This window comes from Falco biarmicus, chromosome 20, assembly GCF_023638135.1.
Source record: "Falco biarmicus isolate bFalBia1 chromosome 20, bFalBia1.pri, whole genome shotgun sequence".
NCBI classification, from domain to species: domain Eukaryota; kingdom Metazoa; phylum Chordata; class Aves; order Falconiformes; family Falconidae; genus Falco; species Falco biarmicus.
Genome location: NC_079307.1, coordinates 4,118,428 through 4,143,900, shown reverse-complemented (window position 1 = coordinate 4,143,900; position 25,473 = coordinate 4,118,428). Strand labels below are relative to the sequence as shown.

Genomic DNA, 25,473 nt, shown 5'->3' with positions numbered 1-25,473 from the left:
CAATAGCAGCCGGCCCCGCCGAGCCGCCGACCAATCGCCGCGCAGGACCCGGCCGCGGGCGTGCAGCGGTCGAGCGGGCCCGGCGGGAAGCGGCGCCGCCTCACCGGGGTTCCTGGGCGCTCGGGGCTGAGGCGCCGGCGGGACTGGGGCGCCTTTGGGACGGCGGAGCCCCTCTCCCGAGAGCCGGGACCACCCTGGTGGCGGAGGGGCCACACCTGGCGGCAGTGGAGCGTGAAGGCCGGCACAGGCCGCAGCAGTTCTCTCCGGTGCCTTCAGAACGTGTTCCCCGGCCGAGGGTGAGGGTCCGCTGGCGGCTGCAGCCGCTGCTCGGCGCCACGTAGGCCCCTTGCTCAGGCAGGAGAAGGCAGGTTGAAAGGAAAATCTGAATAAAACAAATACGCATTGAGCATTACATCTGCTTTTCCAGGCTTCTGTAACACAGGAGAGACACGATCCTCAGGAATTTTGCTTTGGCACAGGTAAAGGCCATGCTAAAACCAAAGAGATGTACTAAATGTGCCACAAAATGTGGGTTGAATGTGCCAGCACACAATCTGCAGCTCCTGCCACACACACCGGCTCTCCTCTCTGATGGGAATGGAAAGCACATGACCAAATTCACTAAATTACAGAGAAAATCAGGGTCTGATGCTTTTTCAAATGAAAACATAGTATAAGATTTATCTCTCACCTAAAGGAAGGCTGGCTGAGTGTTTAATCTCTGTATTCTGCAGGATCTGTTGTTTTCAACATCATTATTTTCTGATCAGTACAGAAAACCCCTGGACCGGCTAGAAAGTGCAAAGCTATTGGCTTGGATGGGGCCGGGATTCAGCTCGTCTATTCTAACCAAAGTATATAAATATCCAGCACGGAAGACAGAGCTATCCGGGAAGCCTGCCAGGAGGCAGGTGGCAAGCGAAACCTGTTGGTGGGACTTGACACCTGCCCAGGCTCTCCCAACTTGCCTGGCACTCCCTGCCCATTCCATCACCTGTCTGCTGAACCCAAGGCACCTGCGGCTACCAGGACGGGGTGTCCAGGAACGGCCAGGACACAATAAGACTTGTTTTACACAAGAGAAAGTATATACATGGTGAAAGACTGTATACGGGAGCTTGAGTCTTCCATGAGCTTGATTGTGTCATGTCCTCTTGGTCCTGAGCTTTGTGTCTGAGCTGGCAGAACACCCAAGTCATTCTGGAAATTAAGAATACTAGGAATGAATAATGAACTATGCACAATTTATATAAAGAACAAAGTGCCCGCGCTTTCGTTTGTCCAAGAGTTGACAAACATTCAGAGACCCTCATTACTGACTTTGAGGATGCACTAAATTCTTGAATTGGTGACGTAAAGAATGTACTAATTATCTTTAAAAAGACACCTGGTCCTAATGATATGAAGAAATTGTATGGAATAGGGACAGTAAGTTAAGTGTAAATATATTTACTCAAAGAATGTAGGTATAGTAATTAGGTCATGTAACTATATAGTTTATGAAAGGAGTCTGTTTCTCTTTCTTTAACTTTCTCTAACAAGGGGCCTGTTTATAAGTTATCTAGAGGGAGCGACTGAAAGAAACAAGAATAAGAAACAGATGGTCGACAAGGACATAAATTAGCTCAGACCGATAAGAACACTGCAAACTTACAAGACCACCACATTCCAGGCAAAGGGTGAAAAGTACACCATGAGGAACACCTACGGCCTTCCTCCCAAAGACCACTGCCCATGTCCCGGAGACCCCTGCCCACAATTCTTGGAAGAATTTGCACAAGCGAAGGACTGATAAGCTAATTAACATACGAAGTGAGAGTAGGCAGGTTTAGGTAGTGAATATGTATAGGCGTTAATTGAGTATTCATTGTTTTATTGTATGAATGTGAGATAATTCGTCACTTCAGGTGTGCATGACTTTGGTGGAGCAATCCCCCCATGCACCCAGCGCTGCCGAATAAAGATAACCTCCACTCTTGAAAATTGGTGACTGATTCTTTAAATCAGGAATTACAAAGGATGCTATTTCAGCTCTGCATTCCCCACTTGCCTTAATGGCCTGAGCAGATGCAGGCTTTCCCAGCTGCTGCTCTCTGTATTTTATTTTTCTTCTGAAGGAAAAGAATAATTACACTTAAAAAACTATAGCCTTCCCCAGGAAGGCAGTTCATATGACAGGCCAAATTAACCTCTGGGCCAATGCTGGGGAAAGGACGTGGAATTACAGAGAGGGACAGACCTTACCTAATAGACCCGCAAGCTGGCAGCAGACTCCACAAGAGGAGAAATATTTAATTATGAGGAACATATTGGCGCCAGTCTTGTCCTGCTCATGTAAGACGAGCACAGCAATGCTGTGCACCAGCCCACTCTACTTGTACCAAAAAGCTCTCGAGAGTGTCTGCCTCATCACAGCCTGTCCTCACCATATTGATGGGTTGTGCTAGCCACCTTGCGGGGGAAATGGCACTCTTCCAGCAAGCGTGGATATGTTTCAGAACTACGATACGAGCGACGGTGCTTAAAGAAGAATTTAAAGGCTTTATGCTGCTTCTTGGTTCAGATGTTGCAGAAACAGACTTGCTACCGTTTGGAGGCTGGGAAGAGAGGAATGACTATAGCTAACCTGGCCCAGGGTCCCTTGAATTGGACTCCAGCAGCAGTGTAAGAACAGTTCCTTTCCTGGCTGCTGCTTCCCCTCCTGGCTGCTCAACTGGAGACCAACCTTAGACCTTCAGAAAGAGGACCTCTTGCTTGATAACAGAGAGCCAAACTCCAAACCATGCTCCCTGCCCCAGGAGCGTGCGGGTTTGCTAAAGGATGCTCCTGCCAGTCCCACGAGCATGCTGTCCATGGCTGAGTGTTACCCCTCTTCCCACAGATGCTAGCGGATGCCATGCAAAGCCTCACAGGGCTCACAGCGTCCAGATATCCAGTGTGAATTGTGTAATGCACAAGCTAGCCGGTGGGATCCCAGAGAGACACTACTACTCCGAGTAAGGTCTCCTGTGTGCATCTTCCACAGCACATAGGTATCTCACACTACACATAAGAAGATGCTCTTGTCCCAAGCCTTGTTTTTCCAGCCAGGTTCCTCACCTGTAAGGAGATGGCTCATCACTGCAAGACTTACCAGCCTGTCACTGGAACTCAAGATTCTTCTGTCAGTAAACCGCAGTTTTCATCCATGAAATGTCAGCTCAGACAGGAAAGAGAGTCTTTGGGAAATGATCCACACTGACCATGCAAATTGGAGTGAAACACACATCAAGAGATTTGCATTTAAGCAAATCCCAAACAAGGTATCATGGAGACATCACTAAATTGCAGAAAACGTATTTCCATCAGGCTCAGCTGGAACTTTACCAGTGGAGTATGAGCACAGACCTCACTCTGTGCTGGGAAGCTCATGACGGATGGCCCTTCTCCAAAGTCCTGCAGAATCTGAGAGCTGGGACTTGTCAGCAGTGACAACAATGGAAACAGGTGAGTTCCAGCACCTTGACTTTTCTCACCATAAAGATGCATCATCTTGGAAATACTAGGGAAAGAACATACTGTGCTATCCTTGAGCTCATATTTTAAGAAAAAAAAGTCAGAAGAATCATCTAAAATCAACATGTGGCATCTTTAATGTCCCAAGAATTTAGTAGTATCTATTAGCATGTTCCACCTTCTCTAGACTGAATTTATATTCCTTCACAATGCAATTTTCCCAAAAGGCAGTTAGACTAAAGTGATGTGAAATATGATTTCATTTGCTTGAAAATTATATAAACTTAGGCCTAAATTAGCATTCCCTTCTCTGATGCTGCCAAATAGCGAAGTTATGTGGAGTTGCAACAGCTCAGCATCAGATCCTGCTGAATAACTCGCTGAAAGCAACAGGTTTGGTTACGTGAGGCTGGACGGCTAAGTTAAAGCCAGGGTTAGAGGACAGAGCTGTTACATCACATACTTTTAAGAATTTGAGCAGAGGGCTAACTGTGGGTATATGAGTGAAGTCACTTCAATAGCACAGCACCCGCGTGTAAAAGTGAGAAGGTGTGGAAGTGTTTTTCTTTACGTCTTTAGACCATAGTAAAGAGGTCAGGAAAACAGGACGGCAGAAGTGCAGAGCATCAGACACTTGCTAGAAATGGTCACGGAGAAGCAAGGTCAGTTAATACAAGAGAGGTTGTAAGACTTGGCAATATCAAACTACAGAATAAAAGAATAAAAGCTGCTCACAGCTTTTCCAGCGACACTATTTTAGAAATATCCCCATTCTGAAAATTAAACATGACTGCCTCCTTGGCATCAGTCCTTCTCCAGAAATTCTGTTCTGAATCAAAGCCTGGATGCAGCTAGCAAAGGCTGCACAAGTTATCACAGGTATCAAACCATACTGGAGCTCAATGAACTATGCTGTACGGTTCAGTTTTCTATCAAACAGCAACGCTGTTACCTCTAAAGGAATTCTCATGCAAAGATGTGAAGTTTTCAACGCAGAAACGTAGCTGTTTCTGACACTTACACCGGCTCTACCGCAGCTTTTGAGCTCCAGCTACATGTGCACGCTGGGTGCCCATGCTTCCAACTGCTCTCAGTAAAACAGTCCTGAGAAGGCACTACGGGAGGGAGATTTCTTCCTTGAGCCATGGAAATGAGAGCCTCACTGTACAGATTCTTCTCAGGTGCAAGAACTGATATCCATTTCTGTCTCTGTCCTGGCTCGTCCACAGATACTCGCTAGTTGGTATTCAGAGTCAGCATTCACCTCTATTTTGATCATAAGATTTTTGGGGTACTGCCTCTTGCAATGCTTGCCTTGTGCCCAGTCTTGGCTGAAGTCTCTCCGATTGCTACTCAAACACCAAAACCAAGTTGCAGTTGCCCAAAATTGCAATTGCTGTGGCCCAACAGAAAACGTTTGGGGTAACCCTAAGCCAGCACCGAGATTCTGTGTTGTTCAGATCCTCTCCTCTTCCCTTTCTAATCTCTGCACATGTATGTGCACCTGGGGACACAATGCCACATGCATGAAAGCGATAAATGGAGCCAAATGACACATCCTGAAAAGCAAAAGGGCAAAATGATAAATCACAATTTCAGAGATCAAACACATCAGCTGTAGAATGGCCGTTTGTGTTCTCTCAGGAGAGCACGGCTGAGTGTTTTCCAAGGGATTAGCTTCAAAGTTACCTTTTTCTCTGGCAGGTTGCAATGAAAGCCCGCATGGATGCTCCTCCCTGGTGCCACAGGTGCAAGCTCTCTGTTCTGGCAGGATAAAAGAGCTGTCCCTGGTATTGTACCTCATGCCTCTGTGCCCTCACTTGTGCCAAAACGCCTGTACACAAGGCAGATCTCGCAAAGCTTTATCTGGGCAGATGAAGAGGACAGATGCCTCACACCAAAAGTCACACAGACCCAACGGACAGGTTGTGCTTTATTCCAGGCAGGTCAAGATAAAGAGAGCCAGGCTTGCCATCAGCCTCTTGGGTGACTGTACCCCTTTTTGTGCTTTCCTCAACCTTGATAAAGCAGAGTCCCCAAGTACCTGTCTGTATTTGCTGTTGATACAAAGCAGACTGAGCAGTCAGCTCCTTTTCCTTTCCAGATCTGCACTGTGATTCACATCACCATTCAGAGGAGCTGCACCAGCTGTCCAGGGTATTTCCACCTTTGCTACGCTGCGATCAAAGCTCACAGAGCTACGTGCTGAAAGCCAGCAAATCCAGCAGGGCAAGGAGGGGCTAAACCACAGCAGCTCTGCTGAAAGCAATAGGGGCTGTATGGTTAAACCAAATGTTGCTGGCCCAAAGGGGAAATGTAGGATCCCCCAAAACCATCTGGCAGCAAGGGAGCTGCAGGGAAACCACTTGGCACCCAGTACTGAAATACAGGGTAGGGCACCTCGGTCTTTGCTTTCTGCAAATGAGCAGCCCTTGCTGTTGGGCTCCCAAGGGATGATTTTGTATTAACAACAGCAGTCTTATATGCTTCCTTCCTAACTTGGTGGACAGAGACGATCGATTCGCTTCTTCCACAACAACCTCTTCCAGCTGCTCTATGCATTCACTGAACTCCTCTAATGCTGGTTTCATTCCCTCAGTCCCTACAGATTTTGGCAAACGGGTGTACCAAGGAGTGCGAGTGAAACACACAGTCAAAGATCTTCTTGCTGAAAAACGATCCAGGCAGAGCAGTGGCTCCCGCTTCAGTGTAAGTCACTGCACTCCTCCTCCCCACCCCACTTCCCACCCCACCCCCCCCACCCCCTTTTTTTTAAACCAGAAAAGTCATGTCATATAATCCCTGGGTTTAAAGACAGTTTACATTGATTTCAGGGCATTACCAATACTGACAGGGAATAGCAAAAACATTTGCAACACTAGTGTTTGCCCCAAAAGATCACAGATGGCTTCTTGGTTTGTTTGGTTTTTTTTTTTTTACATCTGTGAACCTTTGAGGAATTAAAGTTGGTTGTGTTTTGTTTTTTTTTTTAAGCAAATCAGTAATGCTAAATTTCTCATCCTTTCACATCCTCCATATGACACCTTTCCAAGGCAACTTCCTTTTTCACTAGCTACACTTGAACGACTCAGTGCCACAAAAATAGATGCTCTTCCCTGAATGTTGTGCTCCTTCCAGCTCATCTCTGGCATACTAGAGTGCCAGGGAAGATGCTGTGATGTTATGGTCTGGAAAGAGGCCAAGCATCACTTTGTAAAAGATGATTTATTCTTAAAGTGGTCCTACAGCAACAGAAAACTTAAGTCAAATTATAGTACACCACACAGTTTTTTCTCAATCACTAGCCAGAAAAGCGATGCAGTCCCCAGAAGAGGACACGATATTGCAGGTGCCAGCAAGCGGCATCCAGTGGCCCAGTGCGCCATTGCCCTGGGGCTCTAAGACGCACCTTTACCAAGCGGCAGCACTTCACTTCCAGGCTGACTGGGACCAATAGGGCCACTGACAGATGAGGAGCTGCCATCAAGATGCTGAAAGATGCTGGGAGCAGAGACCTGAGTTGCTACAAGCAGAATGCACATATTAGGAGCTTTGATGCTTCCCCCTCACCCCACCCCAGACCATTTGCTTCAGGCTTTCTGCCTCTAGTGAAACAAAAAGACCTCAGAGGGACTTGTGAGTATTTTTCTGGCTGTTGCTTTCATGGATATTAATTCTATGCAACAAAACAGTCAGAAAACCATCATGGGCATTACCAAACAAAGCAAGATCTAGCCATAGGTATCTTCACAGCCTTCAGCTAATTCAGAGAGGCAGAAGACCCCCTGAGCCATGGGCAGTCACTGGAAAATACATGCTCCCACCGGTCAGGCTTTTAGGAAGGCTGTTTTGGGGAGCAGCAGGAAGCAACTGCTGTGTTTGCGCTCACTGAGAAAACAGATCCTGGCTGATGACTATCATGCCTTACCTGCTCCCTTTCTGGAGGCGGAAATTTCAACAGCTGCAATCCAAAGCCCTAGGAACTGTAAAACACTTGCTGCTTGCTTTATTACCCTTTGCTTTGTATTCCAAAGCTTAGCAGTTGTGTGCGTCTCTAATGCAAAATCAGCCCTGTTGCTAATTCCCTATGAGAGACGAAAAATTATTGTGCAGGGCAAACATCCGTATTTGCTCGAACGTATCATGAAAAGAACAGCTGTAAGTGCAGCTCTGTTTATCTGACATAATATAATCCAGAATCAAAGCAAATGGCAGATAACTGAACACCCCTTTGTATATTTATGATGCAGTGTAATTTAGCTGCATCTTTTGTTCAAATGTGATCCTTGCTCCAAAATCAGTAAGCCTTTGTTGTGCAAGGGGAGGTCTGTGGAGGAGATCTGTGCTGCTAAGGAAAGGTCATCACTCATCAAAGCTGAGCTGCTGGGCTGTTCACTGAGGCAGCAGAACAGCCAGGCCCTGAACACATCAAATGATAGGAAAGCAGCATGTATGTACTGCGATGAAAACCACACAATTTGGGTTTCTGAGCTCCCAACAACACAGGGCAGAAGGGCTCGGTCCAGGGCTTTAGGGAGGGTCTGACCTTTCCCCCTTTGGCTCACCCACCACGTAGGCAGGAACCAGCAGTTACCCTCTGCACGATAAAAGGATTACCTCTTCTCACAGGGGGGGAAAACGGATGGGGACACAGGTGGAGCACTACGCCCAGCAGCATGCGGAGGCCAGGGACAGATCATTCAGCAAGCTGGCCGTCAGCAGCAAACCAGTGAGGTGCCTCGTCCAGACTAAGCTTTGCTTTTATTGTTAATTTTTGTCACTTCAGCTGCTGTACTACAGGCTGGGCCCAGAGAGGAGATACACTGAAACCAAAGTATGGTCAGAGGGCACCATAGGTCCCCCATTACAGGGCCAGGCCGTTATTTTGACCTGGATCCTTACATTTAGTGCCCTGCCCGAGGCAGCCTTGTAGCTGAACAACATTCCTGGGTTACGAAGGAAGCGAAGCAACACAGCTCTCTGGAGGACCCCCAGCCAGGATCTCTGCCCCACCACCGTGTGTGAGGCAGGCTGAGACCAAGCTTATCAATAACTGAACGTGCTGTGGGCTGAAGTGATGCTAAACAGACACCAATGTGTTGCAGAAGATCCAGCTGGTGCTACAGCACTGTAAGGAAGTAATGCAAGGAGGAAATGAACTAATGGGCTTCAATTAAGCCAAGCCATTCATCGCCTGATAAGGAGCCAGGAGGCAAGTGAAATGTTGGTCTCTGCAAGTACCTGGGTGCCTGTGCCGGGGGAGGCCAAAGCAGCAGATGCTGCAGAGGCTCTAGGAATTGAATTAAGGCAAGTGAAGCCCTGGCAGCTAATTCAGCTCTGAGGCTATCCATCACAGGTGTGTGCGAGAGGACCTGCTGCCTGTGACACAGTCAGATAGTTTCACTGGCTGTTGAACAGCCAGGATCAAAGATGAGCTTGGACGCACTGGTAATTTGAAATGCTCCATACCAGAGGCTGGCAGCTGTGCTCAGGGACCTTCCTGTCCCTCCAGCAAAGCATCCCAGCTCTCATCACTGCAGCCCAACCTGTAGACAGCATCTGTGCTACCTGCACCTCCTAACTCAACGTTTTCCTCAAACACGATATTAGGGCTGCCAGATGACAGTTAAGACTGGGGTCTAAACACTAGCGCAGAGGCCTGCACCATTACTTTCAAAGAGGTTCCTCCTCAGCGAATGCAACACGAGCTGCGTAAAGGATAAGATGGCCATGGGCAGGCAGAGCAGGTGGTGGGATAAAACCCTCGAACCAGGAGAAGGTATTACTAAAGTGACCTGGATGCTGAGGGAGGGGTGTCTGCTGAGACCAGATTTGCATGTGGAGGCTTTAGCTTTGCAGGGCAGCATGTATCACCAGCTACGATCCTCACCGAGGTCTGCAGCTGAAAATGGCCCAGCTGGAGACAGGTGCAAGCCCCGGCCCTGACCCTGCAACGTGAACACTCTCATCTACCCGCGAGCCAAAGGGCTCCTTCCTGACACCTCCTCTCGCTCCCACAGCCCCTGTGACTTGTGTGGGCTCAGAGCTCATTTTCATGACGGAGCAGGGAGCAGCTGCAAACCTCCCTCAGCATTAAAAGGAAGTCCTAGCACTGGCAAATTTAATTCAAATCTAAACCTCTAAATTTGGTTGCTTGCTATGGCAGGAACCTCCTGTTTGTGCTATGCAAACCGAAAATAGCATGCCACCGCCGCTGGCCAGAGCGACAGCGCGGCTGAAGTAAATGCAGCTGTGGGCACTGCATTTCTGCTGCGTGGGTTCAGTGGTCCAGAAACAGAACTTGGTGAAATTGTGTGTCTGAGCTCTGCAGATGCCGTTGCCACGGTGCTTTGTAAGGAATTGACCTCTGTGAGCACCAGGGTCACTCGGTGCTAATTCTCCCTTGCCTAGGGACCGAGAGGAGGTTATTATTAGCAGTATTGCTGTGGCACCCAAATAGGCCTTCTACACACAGCCTGCTTGGCCTGCTAGAATGGGCCAGCTAAAGCGGCTCTGTGGCAAGTAGATGCAGCACAGGAGAGCTGAGCTAGAACGTGGGCAGTGCAGAGCCTGCCCGTTTTGACCAGCCAAGAGCTCAGACACCATCTTATTGAGACCTCTTTTGTGCCAACACCAAAATCACTGCGGAGTGTTACGCCTGCGTCAAGGGTCCCTGCCAGTTATCAAAAAGAAGCCAGTTATCTTGATACTTCTACTGTTATCCGCTCTACACAAGACCTTCAAAATCTGTTCTTAGCCTCTATCTGCTAATACCTCAGAGGCCCCAGGCTTAAAATCTCGTAAAGCTCTTCACACCGATAGCACCGAGGCTCAAATAGTGTGTCTGAATTACACTGACACCTTCCCAAGCTCTGATCTTACAGAGCTGCCTTGCTTTGAAAAGACATTTTTTAACATATCTTTATCTTTTGCAGGGCAGCACCAGCACACCGCAGTCACCGTTTGTCCAAATGCCAGGTGAGGTTTTCCCCCACCAGTAAATAGCTTCCACGCGGGTGGGACAGTTGGCACTGCTGCTTCTCCAAAGGACATGAAGCGAGCAAAGGACTGCTGGGGCAGGGCCACCCCTCAGAGAGGGGGTCCAGGAGGAAAGTAATTGAAAGAGTCAAAACAGGAGCAGCGGTAATAAGAGAAAGACCCCTGTAACCTGGTATGAACTTCCCAAAGAGGGGAAAGAGAGGTAATTAAAGCAGTTCCCACCTCTTTTGATAGTGGTGCCATGCAGAACCCCTTCTTTTCCCTCTGCATCTTCCAGTTTTCCCTGGAGCTGAAGAGAGAAAGTAGGAAACAGGAGCTGACCTGTTTTGTTGCTTGAGCTCTTGAGCAGGGAAAGAGGAGTGAGGCTGGAACAGATGGCAGGTGGTTTTGCAGCTGTGACCCCATCCTCCTCCACGAGGGCTGTAGCAGAGCACGGAAGAAGCAAAGGCTGGCAAAACTAACCTCAACCTCCCCCAGGCTCATGCTAGAAGCTTCCCAAAATACATTTGGCTTGCTGCAGATGGAGGTCATCAGCTGGATCAGGGACGTCCGAGGTGCTAAAAGCACTTGGGCTGACACACCTGTTTCAGGAGAGGCTTGACTCCTGCCCTGGGTGATGCTAGAGGGAAAAGGGCTCTCCTTTGCACCTGCAGAGGTACCCGTAGCTCTGTGGCTCCCCAGGTGCTGCTGTTACAGTTTCCCTTTAGCCAACCTCTTTTTCTGACCACCACAGGCTTACCTACCATGGCTGGCTACTGTGGCGTCAGGAGATCCTTCACAACTGAGTTGGATTTCCACAACACAAAGCAGTTTGTCAGCGATGTCTGCTTGTCCCCTCTAGGGTCCAAGCCTTTCTCGTGCGATTCCTCTGCCACTCAGGGCTACCCGGCACTTCTGGACCCGTATCTCACCGACCAATACGGGGATTACCGTGCTACTCCCCTCACAGCTGGTACCAGCTCCTTCTTCAGCCCTTCTGTGCCCCCTCTCCTGCCATCCTTCCCTAATGACACAGCGCACTTCCTACTAGTGAGTGAGCCTATGGCTGTCAGTCACCCGATGAAAGATCACCCAACCTAAAGCCGGGGTTAGGTCCAGGGGACTCGTGCGGGAGGGACGTGCCTGTTGCAGGAGGCAGCCACGGCAGAGCACGCAGCAGTGGGGCAGGGCTGAGGGGGAAAGTTTTTTTCTCTTTGATCCCGTCCTCTGTCTAATTGTGCCCTCTTCCTGTTGGAGACCAGCTCCTAGGTTAACAACCTTCCCTGCTCCCCAAAGCAACTACTCCATTAAGCTCCTTAGGTTTTTGGCTCCACGCTGTTGCCTGTCCCCATCCCTGCTGCTTCCACGGAGCCAGCCCCATTCACACCCCCAGGCCCTGCCGGGTCAGGGCTGCGCAATCCCACTGGGAGCCTGTTCCAGGCCTTTCCCGCTACTGGCAGCACGGATGTTTCCTTTCAACAATTTTAACACCAAACACTGCCCTAGAGCAACAGAAACCCTTGTGAGTGCTCCCAGCTAGGCTCTGGGATATGCCATTACCACCAGGACAAGCTTTTATTCTTAAGGGTCTTTCTTGCCTTCTCTCCCCACTGCCGTGCAGAGGGAGCCCTGGGAGCAGACCTCACCCGACAGCTTCAACTTCAACCAGCCGGACGGGGTGTGCTCAGACCCTCTGCAAGCACTGCCTGCTAGCGCCAGCTGCCTCTCCTCACACGAGTCCGGAGGCGTTTCTCCATACCGAAGCTCAGGTTGGACCCCAGCCATCCCCGGAGCCCAGCCCTACCCTCTGCATCCCCTTGAAGATGTCCACTACACCCCCAGCTACGCTGCCACCTCACCCTACTCCTTCCCACCCTTCATTTCTGTGGCAAACGAGCTTACCTCCAGGATGAGCCACCTCACGGCAGAGCAGTCCTCGGAGACGCCACCCCTTCATGATAACTCTGCCTGGGCAAAAGAGGATGGAAGTCCCATCTGGGGGACTTACGAAGGCCGGAGAACTTACTGATAAGAGGTAATAGCCGGAGGAAAAGAAAAATGGACCATTACTGCAGCAAATTAATTACTTGCACGCTTTTTCCTACAGCTGGTCCTTCAAACAGAGGATGCTAACAACATGCAATGCTTTATGCTCTGGTTAGAAACACAATCACTTGGAATCACATTAGAAATACAATCTTATAGCTTATATTTTATACATTTTTTTTTTATATATATATAAGCTTATAATAGCTTATAGTGATGCCTTCTAGTGCCTTATAAAAGTCATTGCTCACAGTACCACTGTGCTACAAGTGAAATACATGGCCTGGAAAATATCTGCTTTCTATGGGCCTTTCCTACAAACAAGGATGCCAGGAACTTCTTCTCGGATGCTGAGAAAACAGGTTGCTCTAAACCCTAAACTACATCTACAGAGCAATGTTACCAGAAGAGGTTTGGGAAGGCTGGGGAGCAGGTGGGGGCTGAGGGAAGCCCTCGTTAATCACACGGTCTGTATAACAGCATCTGGTCACCCAGCAGCATAAACGTACGTCCCCAACGCTAGCCTGCTGTGCACGTGCCATCGTCTTGGGCAGCAGCTGCGGCCAGGGTAGCCAAAGTGTGGCACGTTTGAGCCCACCGCACAGAAGGCTACAACCAGATAAAGCCCACCACACTGCACCAGGGCTTGGCAGACAGCTTAGGGCGCTGGCAGGGGTGGCTGGGGCACTGTGCTGTCCGCTGATGTGCGCCCAAGGAAGCCTGGCCATCGCCATCCCTCCCCCCTGCAACGCGCAGAACACGTCGTCCCGCATTTCCCTCTCGCCCCGAGGAAACCAGGGAGCTGTTCGCCCTCGGTGCCAGCCCCTGGCCAGAACGCCCCCGGGGGGGCTGTGACTGGGACCCGGGCTGACGTGGAGCCCCAGCCCCAGCCCCACGGCCACTAGAGGTAGCTCTGCACACGCAGACACACGCGGAGGTGGCCGCTCTCCCGTGCAGCCACCGCAGGCAGCGGTGCAGCATCCCCCAGCCTGGCACCCACCGGAGCGGCCGCAACACCTCGCTGAGGAGCAACAGGAGCTTTCCAGGGCCTGGGGGTGTGTAGTGATGAGATGTTTAAGGCCCTCCTTGCCTTTTCTCCTCAAATCCTGGGGCTGATGGGGCACTCGGAGCCTTCTCGGCGCCCTCCAGGGATCGTAAATGGCACCGGGGTGGCAGGATCGGGCCCAGAGCATCGCTCCGTGCCATGCTGCCTGCAGGCACCTCTCTGTGGGGGAGCGTGGGCCGGGGGCGCAGCGCTGCACCTAGAAGCGGGCAGCAATGCCAGGCCCCTGTAAGCAACGCTGCAGAGCTGCAAGGGAGCCAGGCCAGTCCTCTGCACAAAGCCCGAGCTGTCACAGCCATTACCGCTCAGCACCACCCCGGCACCCTCACCCTGCAGCCCAGGGACGTCCCTGCACCTCGGTGCGCTCACAGCAGCCGTGAGCCCTTTGCTCAGCCCACACCTGGCAGACACCACCTCCCCGGCTGTTCAGGCACCTGCAAACCATCCAGGGCACGTTCTGCCTTCAGCGGATGGAACGAGCACTCTCGGGGGTCTCGGCAGCTGCCCCAAAAGGGAAGGCTCTGAGCAGGCTGCCCTGGTATAGACATACCCCCAGCCCCCCCCAGCACAGCTGAGAAGCAGCTGCAAGAGCTGGAGCACCAGCAGCCCTGGTGCAACATGCCCAGCAGAGCTTGTCCATGCCTTCAGGGGTCCAGCACACCCCGCGGGGGTCTGCAGCCCACTGCAGCAGCAAGTGGTGGGGACAGGGTGCCCACCTGCGGGTCTCACTGCGGTGGCCCTGGAGCCATCCCAGGGTCACAGCTGCAGGCGAGCCCCAGCCACAGTGCACAGCTCGCCTCTGCACCCTGCCCAGCCTCCCCTGGGGGCCAAGCCCCTGGAGCCCCAGCCCCTTGGCCGGCCGGGAGCACCCAGCTCCAGTTCTGGCTGGCCTGGGGTCCCGCACGAAGCTTCCTGATTCCCCAGCCTCGTCCAGACCTGCTCAGAAAAGCAAACTCCAGCGGCTCCTCTCCGTGCCTCCCAGCTCGCCTCTGCCCACCCCCAGGGTCGCACCCTTCTTTTTGCTGGTCGGGCCCTGGAGGGGCAGGGAAGGCTCGGCCCAGGGAAGGGGCCAGCAGCCGGGGCTGCTCTGCACCCAGGCGAAGCCGTTGCTGCCCCTCTTGTGGTCCATGGGCACCACAGGCTCCTGCGATGGCACGCATGGGGCATCCCGGCGTGGCACGGCTCAGCCAGAGCTGCTCCCCTGACCATGGGCCAGGGCAGGGCAAGGGACCCCCAAGCATCTCGGGGTGTCTGCAGCTCTCCCTGCCCCACATCCAGCCCCCGTGCCCCCAAACCTGATGCCTGCATGAGCCCGCAGCCATGTTTCACACCGCAGCTAACACTGCCAGGCTGAATCGCTGCCTGGAGCTGCTGCTGGACTAAGTGACAAAGGAGTCACCATCAGCTGTCCCCGCTGCACCTTCTTCGAGGGCCTTGCATGGATGGGGACCCCAGGGTCAGCCTGCCTGTATTCCCACCAGGCACTGAGGGAGAAGCAGGGGCAGCAGTTTTTGGGGCTGTCTTGAAAGTGTTTGACCCACTCTGGGATTTGGCTCTTAACCAAGGCAGGGTCTCTGAGAGCCTGGAAATGCTCGGGAACCCAGGACGTGCAGGGACACCCTGAGCACGGATGCTCTGTGTGTCCTTTAAGGCGTACAGCTCGGGAGCTGAGCAGCCTGCGCGCTCCGCTCTGCGGGCTCTGGTTACAGAGGTAAACATTACCCCGGCTCCTGGGGGTGCCAGCCCCCCCGCACGGCGTCCGCAGCCTCGCCGGGCTCTACCCACCCGCCACCGATGCGGGAAGCAACACAAGGGCTTCAGGTCCCAAAGCGCTTAGCACAGGTGGGCCTGTGCAGCCCCTGTGGCCCCCGCTCTGCAATTCCCACAGCATGCTCCTCCTTGCTGCATCGCAGGCGGTGGGGAGAGGGCTGCTCTCCAGAGGGACCCGCGGGCAGCATCCCTGCGGATGCAAGGCTCGGCCTGCCGGGAGCCCATTGCCATGCAAGGAACGGCGACGCCGCTGTGACCGCTCCTCGCAGAAATCCGGCGTATTTGTTAACTTAAAGGAAAAGATTCAGCGGCAACAATAGCCAAACCGAAGTGCTGGTAGATTATTAACAGCCTGGCCTGCTTTCTGCTTCAGCCAGCTGTCCCCGCGGCATGGCACAGCCTGCGGTGCTCGGAGGGGACAATCTCACCGCAGCCTAAAAGCCCCAGCGCCATCAGTGTCATACAGTGATGGGGGGGGTGGTCCAAACCCGGTGTCATCCCACCACAAGCTGAAACCCTGGCACTGGCTGCGTGCAGGGCAGTCTGAGCGTGTAAGGAGAGAGGGGCCGATGTGTGCAGTGAGCGAATGGCCTGAATTAGGGGAAAACACACAAAACCCATCCAATATAAGCCCAGCGGGTGGGCAGAGGGAAGGCAGTGCTGCGGGATGGAGCCGGGTCAGGGAGCTTCAGCTACCCAGGGGCAGCCTCTTCATTACACCAGGCCTGGCCACAGCCAGTTTGGCCCCAAACCTTAGTATTTAGCCTTAAAACATGGAAAACTGTGCAAAAAACGGTTTGGTCCCTTGCAGAGCCCTCTCTGCAAGTAGCAAATGAAATCTGAGAGGGCTGGAGCCCAGCCTGGGCGTCCGAGGGGAAAATACGGAGCCGGTTTGGAGGCATCTGCTGCATTTGGGGCAGGATGGATAAAACCGGGGAAATGTCCCAAAAGCAAAGGGCGGGCAGGGTGGCCCCGCCGCACGCTGTTCCCCCAGACCCTCTGCTAGATGGGGATGTGCTGGGTTTCACCAAAAGATAGCCCATTTTGTGGAGCCTTTGAATATTCAAATTGAAAGTATCGCGCAATCATTGATTGTCAAATCATTGGTTTCTAGAGGTTTTAAATACTTGGCATTAGGGGAGAAAAACTCAAACATATACCCGTGGGGATCCCACAGGGACCCGGCGGGATCCACCTGCCATCGCCACCGGGCGAGCAGCTCCCTGCGCCCCCCAGTTTCCAGCCCGTCTCCTTCTGCCCCATCACCTGCCCCGGGGCCGGGCCGGGGCCGCCGCTGCCGCCGGGGAGGGCCGCCCGCTGCCGCCCAGCATGTCCGGTAAGGCCGCCCCGCGCCCCCGGGGCTGCTCCGACAGCGGGGCCGGGCGGGGGCGTCGGGCCCGCCGGGTGCCGGGGGGGGCAGGGCTGGGGGCGGGGGGGGGAGCCCGGCGCCGCTCGCCCCCCGGCGCCCATCCCCGTGGCTCCCGGGAGGGGAGGCGCTGCCAGCGCAGCCCCCCGCCCCGCACCGTGCCCCCTCCCCGGGCGGCCCTTGGCCCGCAGCACCCCGCCCGCCTGTCGCCCCGCTGCCGCCCGGCAGCTCGCCCCGGCCACCCCGCGGCTCGCCCGCAGCGCCCCCCGCCCTGCCCCTGCCCCCCCAGCCCGAGGGGCTGCCGGCAGCCCGCCCCCCCGGGGGTGTGCCCGCGCCTCGCCCCCGCCGGCCCCCGGCCCGGCCCCTGCGCACGGCGGAGCCGGGGGCGCTGCGCGAACCCCCGCCCGCAGGAGGGGCTGCCGGGTGTCCCTGGCACCGTCACCCTCCCCCCGTTTTCTCCATCTTTGTCGAATAGAGACAAAAACCCGGGGGATGAACGACATCCCCCCCCACACCCCCCCCCCCGCCGCCCAGAGCAGCAACCCCCCCCTGGGCGGCCCCGGCTCAGCCCGCGGGGACCCCAGCCCCGTGGGGCATGTCCGGGGGGCACGGCAGGGCGAGGGGGGGCACGGGGTGGGCACACAGGAGGCTGAGGGTGGGCACAGGGGGGGGGCACACGGCAGGGCGAGGGGGGGCACGGGGGGGCACACAGGAGGCTGAGGGTGGGCACGGGGGGGGGCACACGGCAGGGCGAGGGGGGGCACGGGGGGGGCACACAGGAGGCTGAGGGTGGGTGCACGGCGGGGCACGGGTGGGCGCACGGGAGGGCGAGGATGCTGCGCACCCCCCGGCAGTGGGGAGGGGTCCCCCCCCAGGGGAGGGCAGTGCCCGCAGTGGGGCGGGGGGGGTTCTGAGCTGTGCGGGGCAGGGACCTGCCCACCAGCCGCGGGGGTTGGGGGCTGCCCCCCGGGGGCTGGGGGCTGCCTGGAAGGATGGGCCGGCGCTGCGTTCTGGGGGATCTGCTACTGGCTGAAAACAGCAGCAGAGAGTCAGGGCAGGAACAGAACGGGCCGAGGCTTTAAGGATTTTACCGGGATCACCAAGTGGAAGTGATTTCCCAGGACAGGTCCCTCATCAGGCAGCGAGGGAGGGCTGCTAATTGCCTTTGGCTGGATTAAAGGCAACGTAAATGCTTATTTGAAATAGATGGGGGTTGTACAGAGCCAGCACAATACAGGGATCATCCAGGCTTTGCAAGAAGTGATTCATGGAAGTGGTGGTGTTTATTTGTGTTTTGTTTAGCCCTCTGAGTAACTGCCCATGTGTTTCCATTGTTGTATTCCTGGCGTTCACCTGCCAGGTGAAGTGCTTCCCACATTTATTTTCAGGTCCTAAGAGTGGCAGATATGATAGGAATTTAGATAAATTCAATGGTAGCACCAGATGTGGCTCGGTGTTAGGAGGGCTGGGGGGTGGGTAGGGGGGAGAAGGAGATAGAAAAGCATAGAATGTGTGTGGCTACTAAATATAATTCACACCAGCTTTCTCATAAATGTCTGCTTGTCACAGGTTTGAGTAACTGGCATTAGAGGGCTACGTAAACTGTGATTACAAGTGACTTAACAGTGACCAGTGAAACATGTTAACTTTGGACACTGTGTGGAGCGTGCCTGAAAACGTGCTGGGCTTGCTGTATCCTCTGAAAGCCTCCCACCTTGTAAAGTGTTTTTCCACACATTCTTTCAGGAAAGCCTAAGGTGTATCAAGGTGTTCGAGTAAAGATCACAGTGAAGGAGTTACTGCAGCAGAGAAGAGCACGACAAGCAGCAACCGGTCCAGCGGTAAGTAAAACTCTTTCGGTGTCTGCTTTGTCTCTTTTCTCTCGGTCTTTTTTTTTTTTTTTTTTTTGCCAAAACTGTAATCTCTGGGCCAAGGAGGCTGCCCAGGTCGGAGCGTGGCAGGTTGCTGAGGATGGGGGAGAAGAACATTTGTGCAGGGTGACAGCAGTAGTGATGGCCTGAGCCAGCAGCGCAGGGAGCAGGCAGAGCTGGTACTCCAGGAACGCAGTTCGCTCAGGGCTGGAAGGCCCACGCCAACAAATTTCAGTCCAACTTACAGTTAGCCCAGCATCTCCAGTATCATTGTGCTGGATGAGCAAGGCAGGCGGTGATCACCGGCTCCCATTTAAAAGGTGGCCTGGTGGTGCTGAGGCATGCACCGTGCTGTTCCGCAGCATCATGCCCAGGGCACACCTTTGCTCCAGCCTGTGCAGCTTGGAGGAGCAACCAGTGCACAGCTCTGCCACGCTAAACCTCCCCTAACCTCCCCCTTTTCCACAAGTCTCAGCCCCCCAGGAAGCTGCTTTCACCCACCCCCGCCCCTGGATGCTCTCCCTTGTCCAGTTGGATCAGGCAGGACACGGAGGCACCAGAGGTGACATGCACCAGCAGCTCCTGGGCACTGGAGAGGGTTTGGGAAATGGGGACTTGGCAACAGCCAGAGATTCTGGCTGGCAGAAAGGAAGAAGACAAGGGGTGGGCAAAGACCCCTTAAGCGGGGCTCCATCCTGCTCCGATAGGGCTCCATCCTGCTCCGATAGGGCTCCATCCTGCGCCGTTAGGGCTCCATCCTGCTCCGATAGGGCTCCTCAGCATAACATTCAAGTGTGCTTGACTGAATTCAGGTCTCCAGCATTTTTCAGTATCACCTGGGCAGCGCCCAGCCCCGCGTCCTCTAGAGGAGGGGATGGAGATCTGTGCGTGTGTGTCCACACATGTGTACGCTCTCTCTCTTTCTCACTCGCTCCTCCAGTCTTTGTAGGAGTCCTGTGGCTCCAGCCACTCCAGGGATTTGCATAAAGAAGCTGGTAAATCATTACTTCTTCCTGGTTCATGACAGCTTCGGATGGTTTTCAGATTTCATCTCCCACCTCCTGCGCCGCGTTGCCGCTGATGGCACACAAAGCTGGTCAGCCTGGGAGCCAGGGGCGGAGTGGCCTGGGTGAGCAGGGCACAGACTGCGGGGCTTTGGCACTGCTGGGTCGCTCCTCGCCCCCAGCCCTAGTGGAAACAGCCTGGGGGGCTCCTGGGGGCTGCCTGTCTCTTCCCACAGGGAGTTCAGGCAGCGCTCCATTTGCCCAAGCAGGAAAAAGTGTGACATGGCAGTGCAGGATACCTGTGTGATCCGCAGGAGGCACGAGTTGTCCTGGAGGGTTCCCAGGGGTCGTGCTGGTGGGATGCGTTGCCTCCGTGCGCTGGAAAAAGCTGAACCGAAAACTTCTGCTGCCAGTGGCAGGGCTGGGTCTGCCTTGTCCCGCGCCTGCAGCCAGCGAGGAGAGGGGCAGCCCAACAGCCCCACAGGCTCCGGCAGCCCCGAGCAGCTGCTCTTTAATGAATTAAATGCACAGGGAGGCGCTAAGGTGGTGTTGCTAGAGAAATGAGCCACTGACTCGAGGGCATTTTGAATTAAGTTGAAGTGGAAGCCTGCGTGAATTAAAAATGAGGGAAAAAACCCAACCCCAGTATTTGTATTTGCAGAGTAAAATCCTAGTCCATGACAATGAGCATCAAAACTCCCGTTGCTTTTGGGGTGGATTTCTCCCCTCCAGCAGGTCAGGTTCCTGGAACAGATTGATCTGTCCGCTTCAGCTTCCAGCAGCACTTAGAAAATGTGACGATCCGTTTTCGCAGGGGCACGTAGCTGCGGTGGAGCGGGGAGCAGCGTCAGAGCTGGCCCTCAGATGGCATCAGCGCCGAGCACGGTGACCCAGTCTGATGCCCAGCCATGGGGATACCTGCAAGTGTTTTAGTCATGTTTCAAGAGTTATCACTACAATTTGTTAATTACTCATTCCTAATCGTGTGTATCCCTACAAATTCTTGGGCATCCCTTCACTGTGGAATTCACAGTCCTAGAAATGAAGGCAGCCACATCTTTCGAAGTTGCTTTCCAAGGCAGCCACATCTCTGCTGAATTAATTAATTAATGATGTGGTTGGAATCAAGGACTTTACACCAGGTTGGTGGTGTGCTCCTCCAGTGCTGTTACAGGCTCAGGGAAAAATCATGTTATGCACATTCATCTTGTTCTGTCAGCACTAGGGAAGTTTTCCGTGTCACAGCCGTGAGGTAAATCAGGTTTACATAAAGAGGTTGAAGCAAAATCTCGACTCACCTCAGCATGCAGAAAAACGCTCCCATATGTTACAGTATCTACAATTCCTCTTCTTCCCTTCTCTTTGGCCAGGTTCCTTGGGGCAGCAGCAGCATCCAGTTCTCGGAGTCTGTATCACCTCCTCACCCAGGTTGGTACAAAGCCCATCCACACGTCCCTTCCCACCCCCACTTCCCAGTTTTTCCCACAGCCCTTGGTTGAGGCAGGCACTACCAGGTACCGGGCAATACAGCCGAGCAGCACCTGCAAGCAGCCCGTGACACACAGGTGAGCGTGCTGGGTGGCCAGCAGGGCACATATTACCTGTTCAGGAGCACGCTCACGTGCTCTCGTGTGTGCAGTTTATTTTTCCCCCAGCAAGGAGCGAGTGTCCCATCAGGAAGGGATGTGCATCCCCTAGGGAATGACACTGCTGGCATCACCGTCTCCAGGCTGCCTGCGGGTCTGGCTGGAGCGGGAGGGTCAGGTCACCCCGGAGCACCTTGCTGAGCTCCCGCAGAGGTGGCTGTTCTCACTCTCCTGGCAACGTCCATAGCAGTGGGGAGTGTCAGGTTTGCAGCAAGCTAGAGTTTCTTCCTCCTCTCTGGGAACATCTAAGGAAAGGGGAAAGAGGCGGGGATAATAGCACTTTGGACTCACAGATCCTTCAATTATTCTGCAGCCAAAGCAGACAGACCTAAAAGGTTAGGCAGGTGTGAATATATACATTGTACGGACAAGGAAACTATTAAATCACCAATATTTGGGAATGAATTTCCTTATGTTAATAAAGAAATGTGAGACATACCAAAGCTTTTTCAGCCTGGAAAGTCTCTGTTTATGTATTTTGGGTGCTTCTCGCTCCCTCCCCACACCCCGCTGAACGCTGCCACCTTGAACCCGCAAAGGATTGGGGCTCGGGGTGACTCTGCCCACGGGCAGTGCCATCGCCTGCAGACCTGTGCCCCTCCACGGGGACAGGGCTTTGCTTGTAGCCATATGTGAACACAGCGTGGAAAGACAGTCATCCTGAGCAGTCAGCTCCACCGTGAGCTCCCACGGCCCCGCGAGCGTGCGGCCATACAGCGGGGTCGGACCCCGCAGCCGTCCAGGAACTCGCGCTTTTGCCAGGAACTCTCTGTGGATGCGATGCCACGTTATCACTGATGCGCTCCATTTCATCTGCTTAGAAATTTGTCTCCTGTCTGGCTATTTTGAGGGTAAAAGAGCAAATTATTCTTCTGCTATCCCCTCCTTCCTGCAGATGTAGCTACGCTGCATCTGGAGAATGGGTGAGACAAGGACGCGAGCCATCTGCCGAGCTGAAACATGAATCAGCGCGTGGCAGCTTCTGGGTCTGTTACAGTTGACACTTTCAGGGAAGCCAGAGGGTCAAGAGCCTGCGGGAGTTTCCATCTGGATCCCTGTCCAAAATAGCTGGAGCCAGAAGAGTTTCCAGCAGTATTTAAAAAGCTTTGGAGCTTTCCAGGGACTGGAGTTCCCCGCGTTACTTGCATGCTTTTCAACATCCTCCTCCTGGTGTCTGCTTCCCTAGAAAATTCACCTTGAGCTTGAAGGGCCATTTTCTTTGTCTAAATCCATAGGGTCTACCGAACGTATGGGCGTACTGAAACCTGGCCTGGGGTGACACCTGCCCTTTATGGAGACAGATTCTGAATAACCTGCTGCTGTCTGGTTTACCTTCTCTCCTAGCACCTTTTGATGCAGAACCCATCTCTTCTGTTCCCAACTATTGCCCATCGTGGCAGCTTTCAAATTGCCTCTCCTGCGAAGAAAGCCCTAGCTACCTGGAGCAGCTGGTGGATTCCTGTCTGCAGGCAGACGCGTCCTTAGACCCAGCCTTCGGTGCTTTCCAGCCATCCTCACACTACACGCCAGACACCTTCCAGCCGGTCCCGCTGTGCTTCAGCCAGAGCCTGGTAAGCGTTGTGTGCCGGGGGGCAGCCAGGGGGGCGCACAGGGGGAGGGTGGGGAAGGCGGCTGCATCCCGGGGCAGAACAGCAGCAAGCTGAGTCGGGAATGCGGCTGCTTTTAGGGGCACGGGGTAGAGCCACAGCATCGCAGGCTGCTCGTCCGGATGGTTTCCCATCAGGAGCAGGGAACGGGGAATGTCCCTTCTACAGATCCTGTAGATCTTTTGGGAAGAACAGCCCCGTTCCCGCTAGCAGTTGTCTCGCTCGTAGGGAAGCTCCCCAACGCCTCTTGGCTCCAAGCCTCCAAGGGCCAAACCCCCTCCCTGTGCAGCCGGACCCTCGTGAGAAAACGGCACAGAAATCCCGACTGCTGCCCGCTTTTCCCCAAATGACACCCTGAAACCCTGTCCTGGTGGTTATTGGTTTGGTTTTTTTTCTTTCAAACTCCAGGCTGCCGGATCCCCCAGCCCAGCCGACCTGCCCAGCCCACTCAGCTACAGCTGCTCCCCTCCTCAGCTCTCTCCCCTCACCCCGCTGACCCCCAGCCCACCTTCTCTGGACACCAAGACCTGGGACTACCCGGCGGAGGAGTGGTCCTGCCATGCCCCCTCCCCATACCCCCCCCCAGCCTGCTGCTGCACAGCCTGCGGCGCCCAGCCCCACGGGGACAGCAGGGTCCCGCAGTGCTGCCCCTGCCCCAGCGCGGGCTGCCCGGACTGCCTGCCGCCCGCCGCCGACGGCTTCTTCCGAAGGGATAGGAGCTGCGACATCTGCTATAGCTAATGGGGGCTGTGGTTTTACACATCCACTGTAGCCAAATCAGATTAATTGCCCATGAACTATGCAAAGCTGCGCTGCCTAACGCAGCCCGTTTTGTTCCTCACTACTCACACGTTTTCTACACGACGCTGTCACTACATTAGTCCTCCTGGCTTTTGTGGGCAGGGGTGTTTTGTTGTTTGGTGGTGGTGGTTTGGGGGGTTTTGGGTTTTTCCTGTTTGTTTTCGCTGTTGTTGTCCTTAAAAGAAATCCTGAGGTGCCTGACCAAACACATGTCATTAAGCCAGCTTTTTTTGATACAAATAAATAATTTGGTACGCGTGCTGAGGCCCCGTCATTCCTCATGTGCTAAACGTCGGTGCTTTTCCCTTCTGCTGGTGGCCCAGGATCCCTGTTGTCACAGCGGTGAGGGACTCTCAGCAGCCTATACAAGGAGCAGTTAGCAGGGTGGATGGTCTCGCTGGTCCTTTCCAGCAGATAAAAGGTCTGGATGTGTCTCAGCACCCAGCCCACCCCCCCGGAGCAGGCTGTGCTGTGCAGCTCCCGCGCCGAGGCGGATCGGCACTCAGCCCCTGCCTCTGCCCGCGCTGCCGCGACCATATTCCCTTGTGCTTCCCGCAGGGAAGGAAAACCGCTGTTTTCCGTGCCAGCCCAGGGCTGAGTCCGTGGGTCAGGTGCCAGCAGGGCCCCTCAGGCCTCTGCAGAGGTTGGATCCAGCGCCAAACACCTTTGGCTGCTGCTCAGCAGCAGCTCCCCCGTGCAGGCAGCCCTGGTGGGAAGCTGATGCCGGCGGCAGCGCTTCGTACAGCTGGGCTGAGATCAGGTTTTCTGCACCTTTTGGTATAAACTGAACAGCAGCTACATTTTTATATATATATAACTATAAATGGGAAAATTGTCATACCTGAGCATTCCCTGTTTCTTGCACAAACCCCGACCTTTCTAAGGCTGTGTCTCACGTCCTGTTAACGGTGCGTGGTGAGGCAGGCTGCCAAGGCACCAGCTCCTCGGTGAGCACCCAGACGGGAAAGAAAGAAGCACCTCTCCATGTTAAGCCCAACACAGATGAAAATACTGACTACACCTGTGGAGGCAAATAAATCATCTAACTGGCTGCATGCTGCTCCTCCAGACACTTCCACAGTTAACTGAGAAGCTTTCCTCTCCCCGGAGCTAAATCACCTGTTTGGCCGAGGATGCAACAGACACACATATCTGGGGGGCAAATAGGGAGGTTTTCTTCATTCTACCAAAAAAACCCAACTAATATTTCCTCACCCTGTGAAATCTATGAAGAACTAAGAGTAACATTTTTTTAATAAGACTCTAAGGCCAGTCATTTCAACCTTCTATCCCTGCCTTCATCAGTAAACAGAGCTGTCACCTCCCATGCAGAACTCCAGGGTTCTCTTCACTTTCAGTTCTACATGAGCTAAAAATGGCATTTTTTTTCATGTCCAGTCCATGTCCCTGGGCAGGATGTTTCATTTTTGCCATGCTAGACAAGGAGATTACAGAGAGAACCGATCCAGTTCCTTTACCTTATGTAAGGTAGCAGCTTTTTTTCCAAAACTTGCTTTAAAATACTTTGACAACTTTAAATTATACCTTCCCCTCTCCCCTGCTGTTACCCGGTTAATTAATCTCCGAGCTGGCCCAAGTGATGAACGCATCAGGTCACGGAAAGCTTAGAAACAGGAGCCAGCAGCCGCTCCCTTGCTGCAGTTGGGGTGTGATCACCCCTGCGCAGACACTGTACCAGGGGTCGGCTTGGCAGCGCTGGGGGGGTGCTTCAGCCCCCGGGTGTTGACTCAGGACACTGGATTCATTGCTCCTGCTGCCCCAGCCCTCAGCCCGCTCGGTGCCAGCTGCGCCTGCCTGCCGCCGGG

The 25,473-nt window shown here is 53.9% G+C and overlaps 2 protein-coding genes across 2 annotated transcripts; both read left to right on the top strand.

The window, feature by feature from the left end:
• Positions 1-106: 106 nt before the first annotated feature.
• POU2AF2 (POU class 2 homeobox associating factor 2) lies at positions 107-12,636 on the top strand. Its single transcript, XM_056322935.1, has 4 exons — positions 107-6,204; positions 10,431-10,473; positions 11,228-11,523; positions 12,095-12,636. The coding sequence occupies exons 1-4, from the start codon at positions 6,052-6,054 to the stop codon at positions 12,500-12,502; spliced, it is 900 nt and encodes a 299-aa protein (XP_056178910.1). The 5' UTR covers positions 107-6,051; the 3' UTR covers positions 12,503-12,636.
• A 585-nt stretch (positions 12,637-13,221) lies between these two features.
• Positions 13,222-23,587, top strand: POU2AF3 (POU class 2 homeobox associating factor 3). Its single transcript, XM_056322934.1, has 4 exons — positions 13,222-13,334; positions 18,442-18,715; positions 22,514-22,810; positions 23,255-23,587. Exons 1-4 carry the CDS (start codon positions 13,222-13,224, stop codon positions 23,585-23,587), a joined length of 1,017 nt encoding a protein of 338 aa, XP_056178909.1.
• Positions 23,588-25,473: the final 1,886 nt, after the last annotated feature.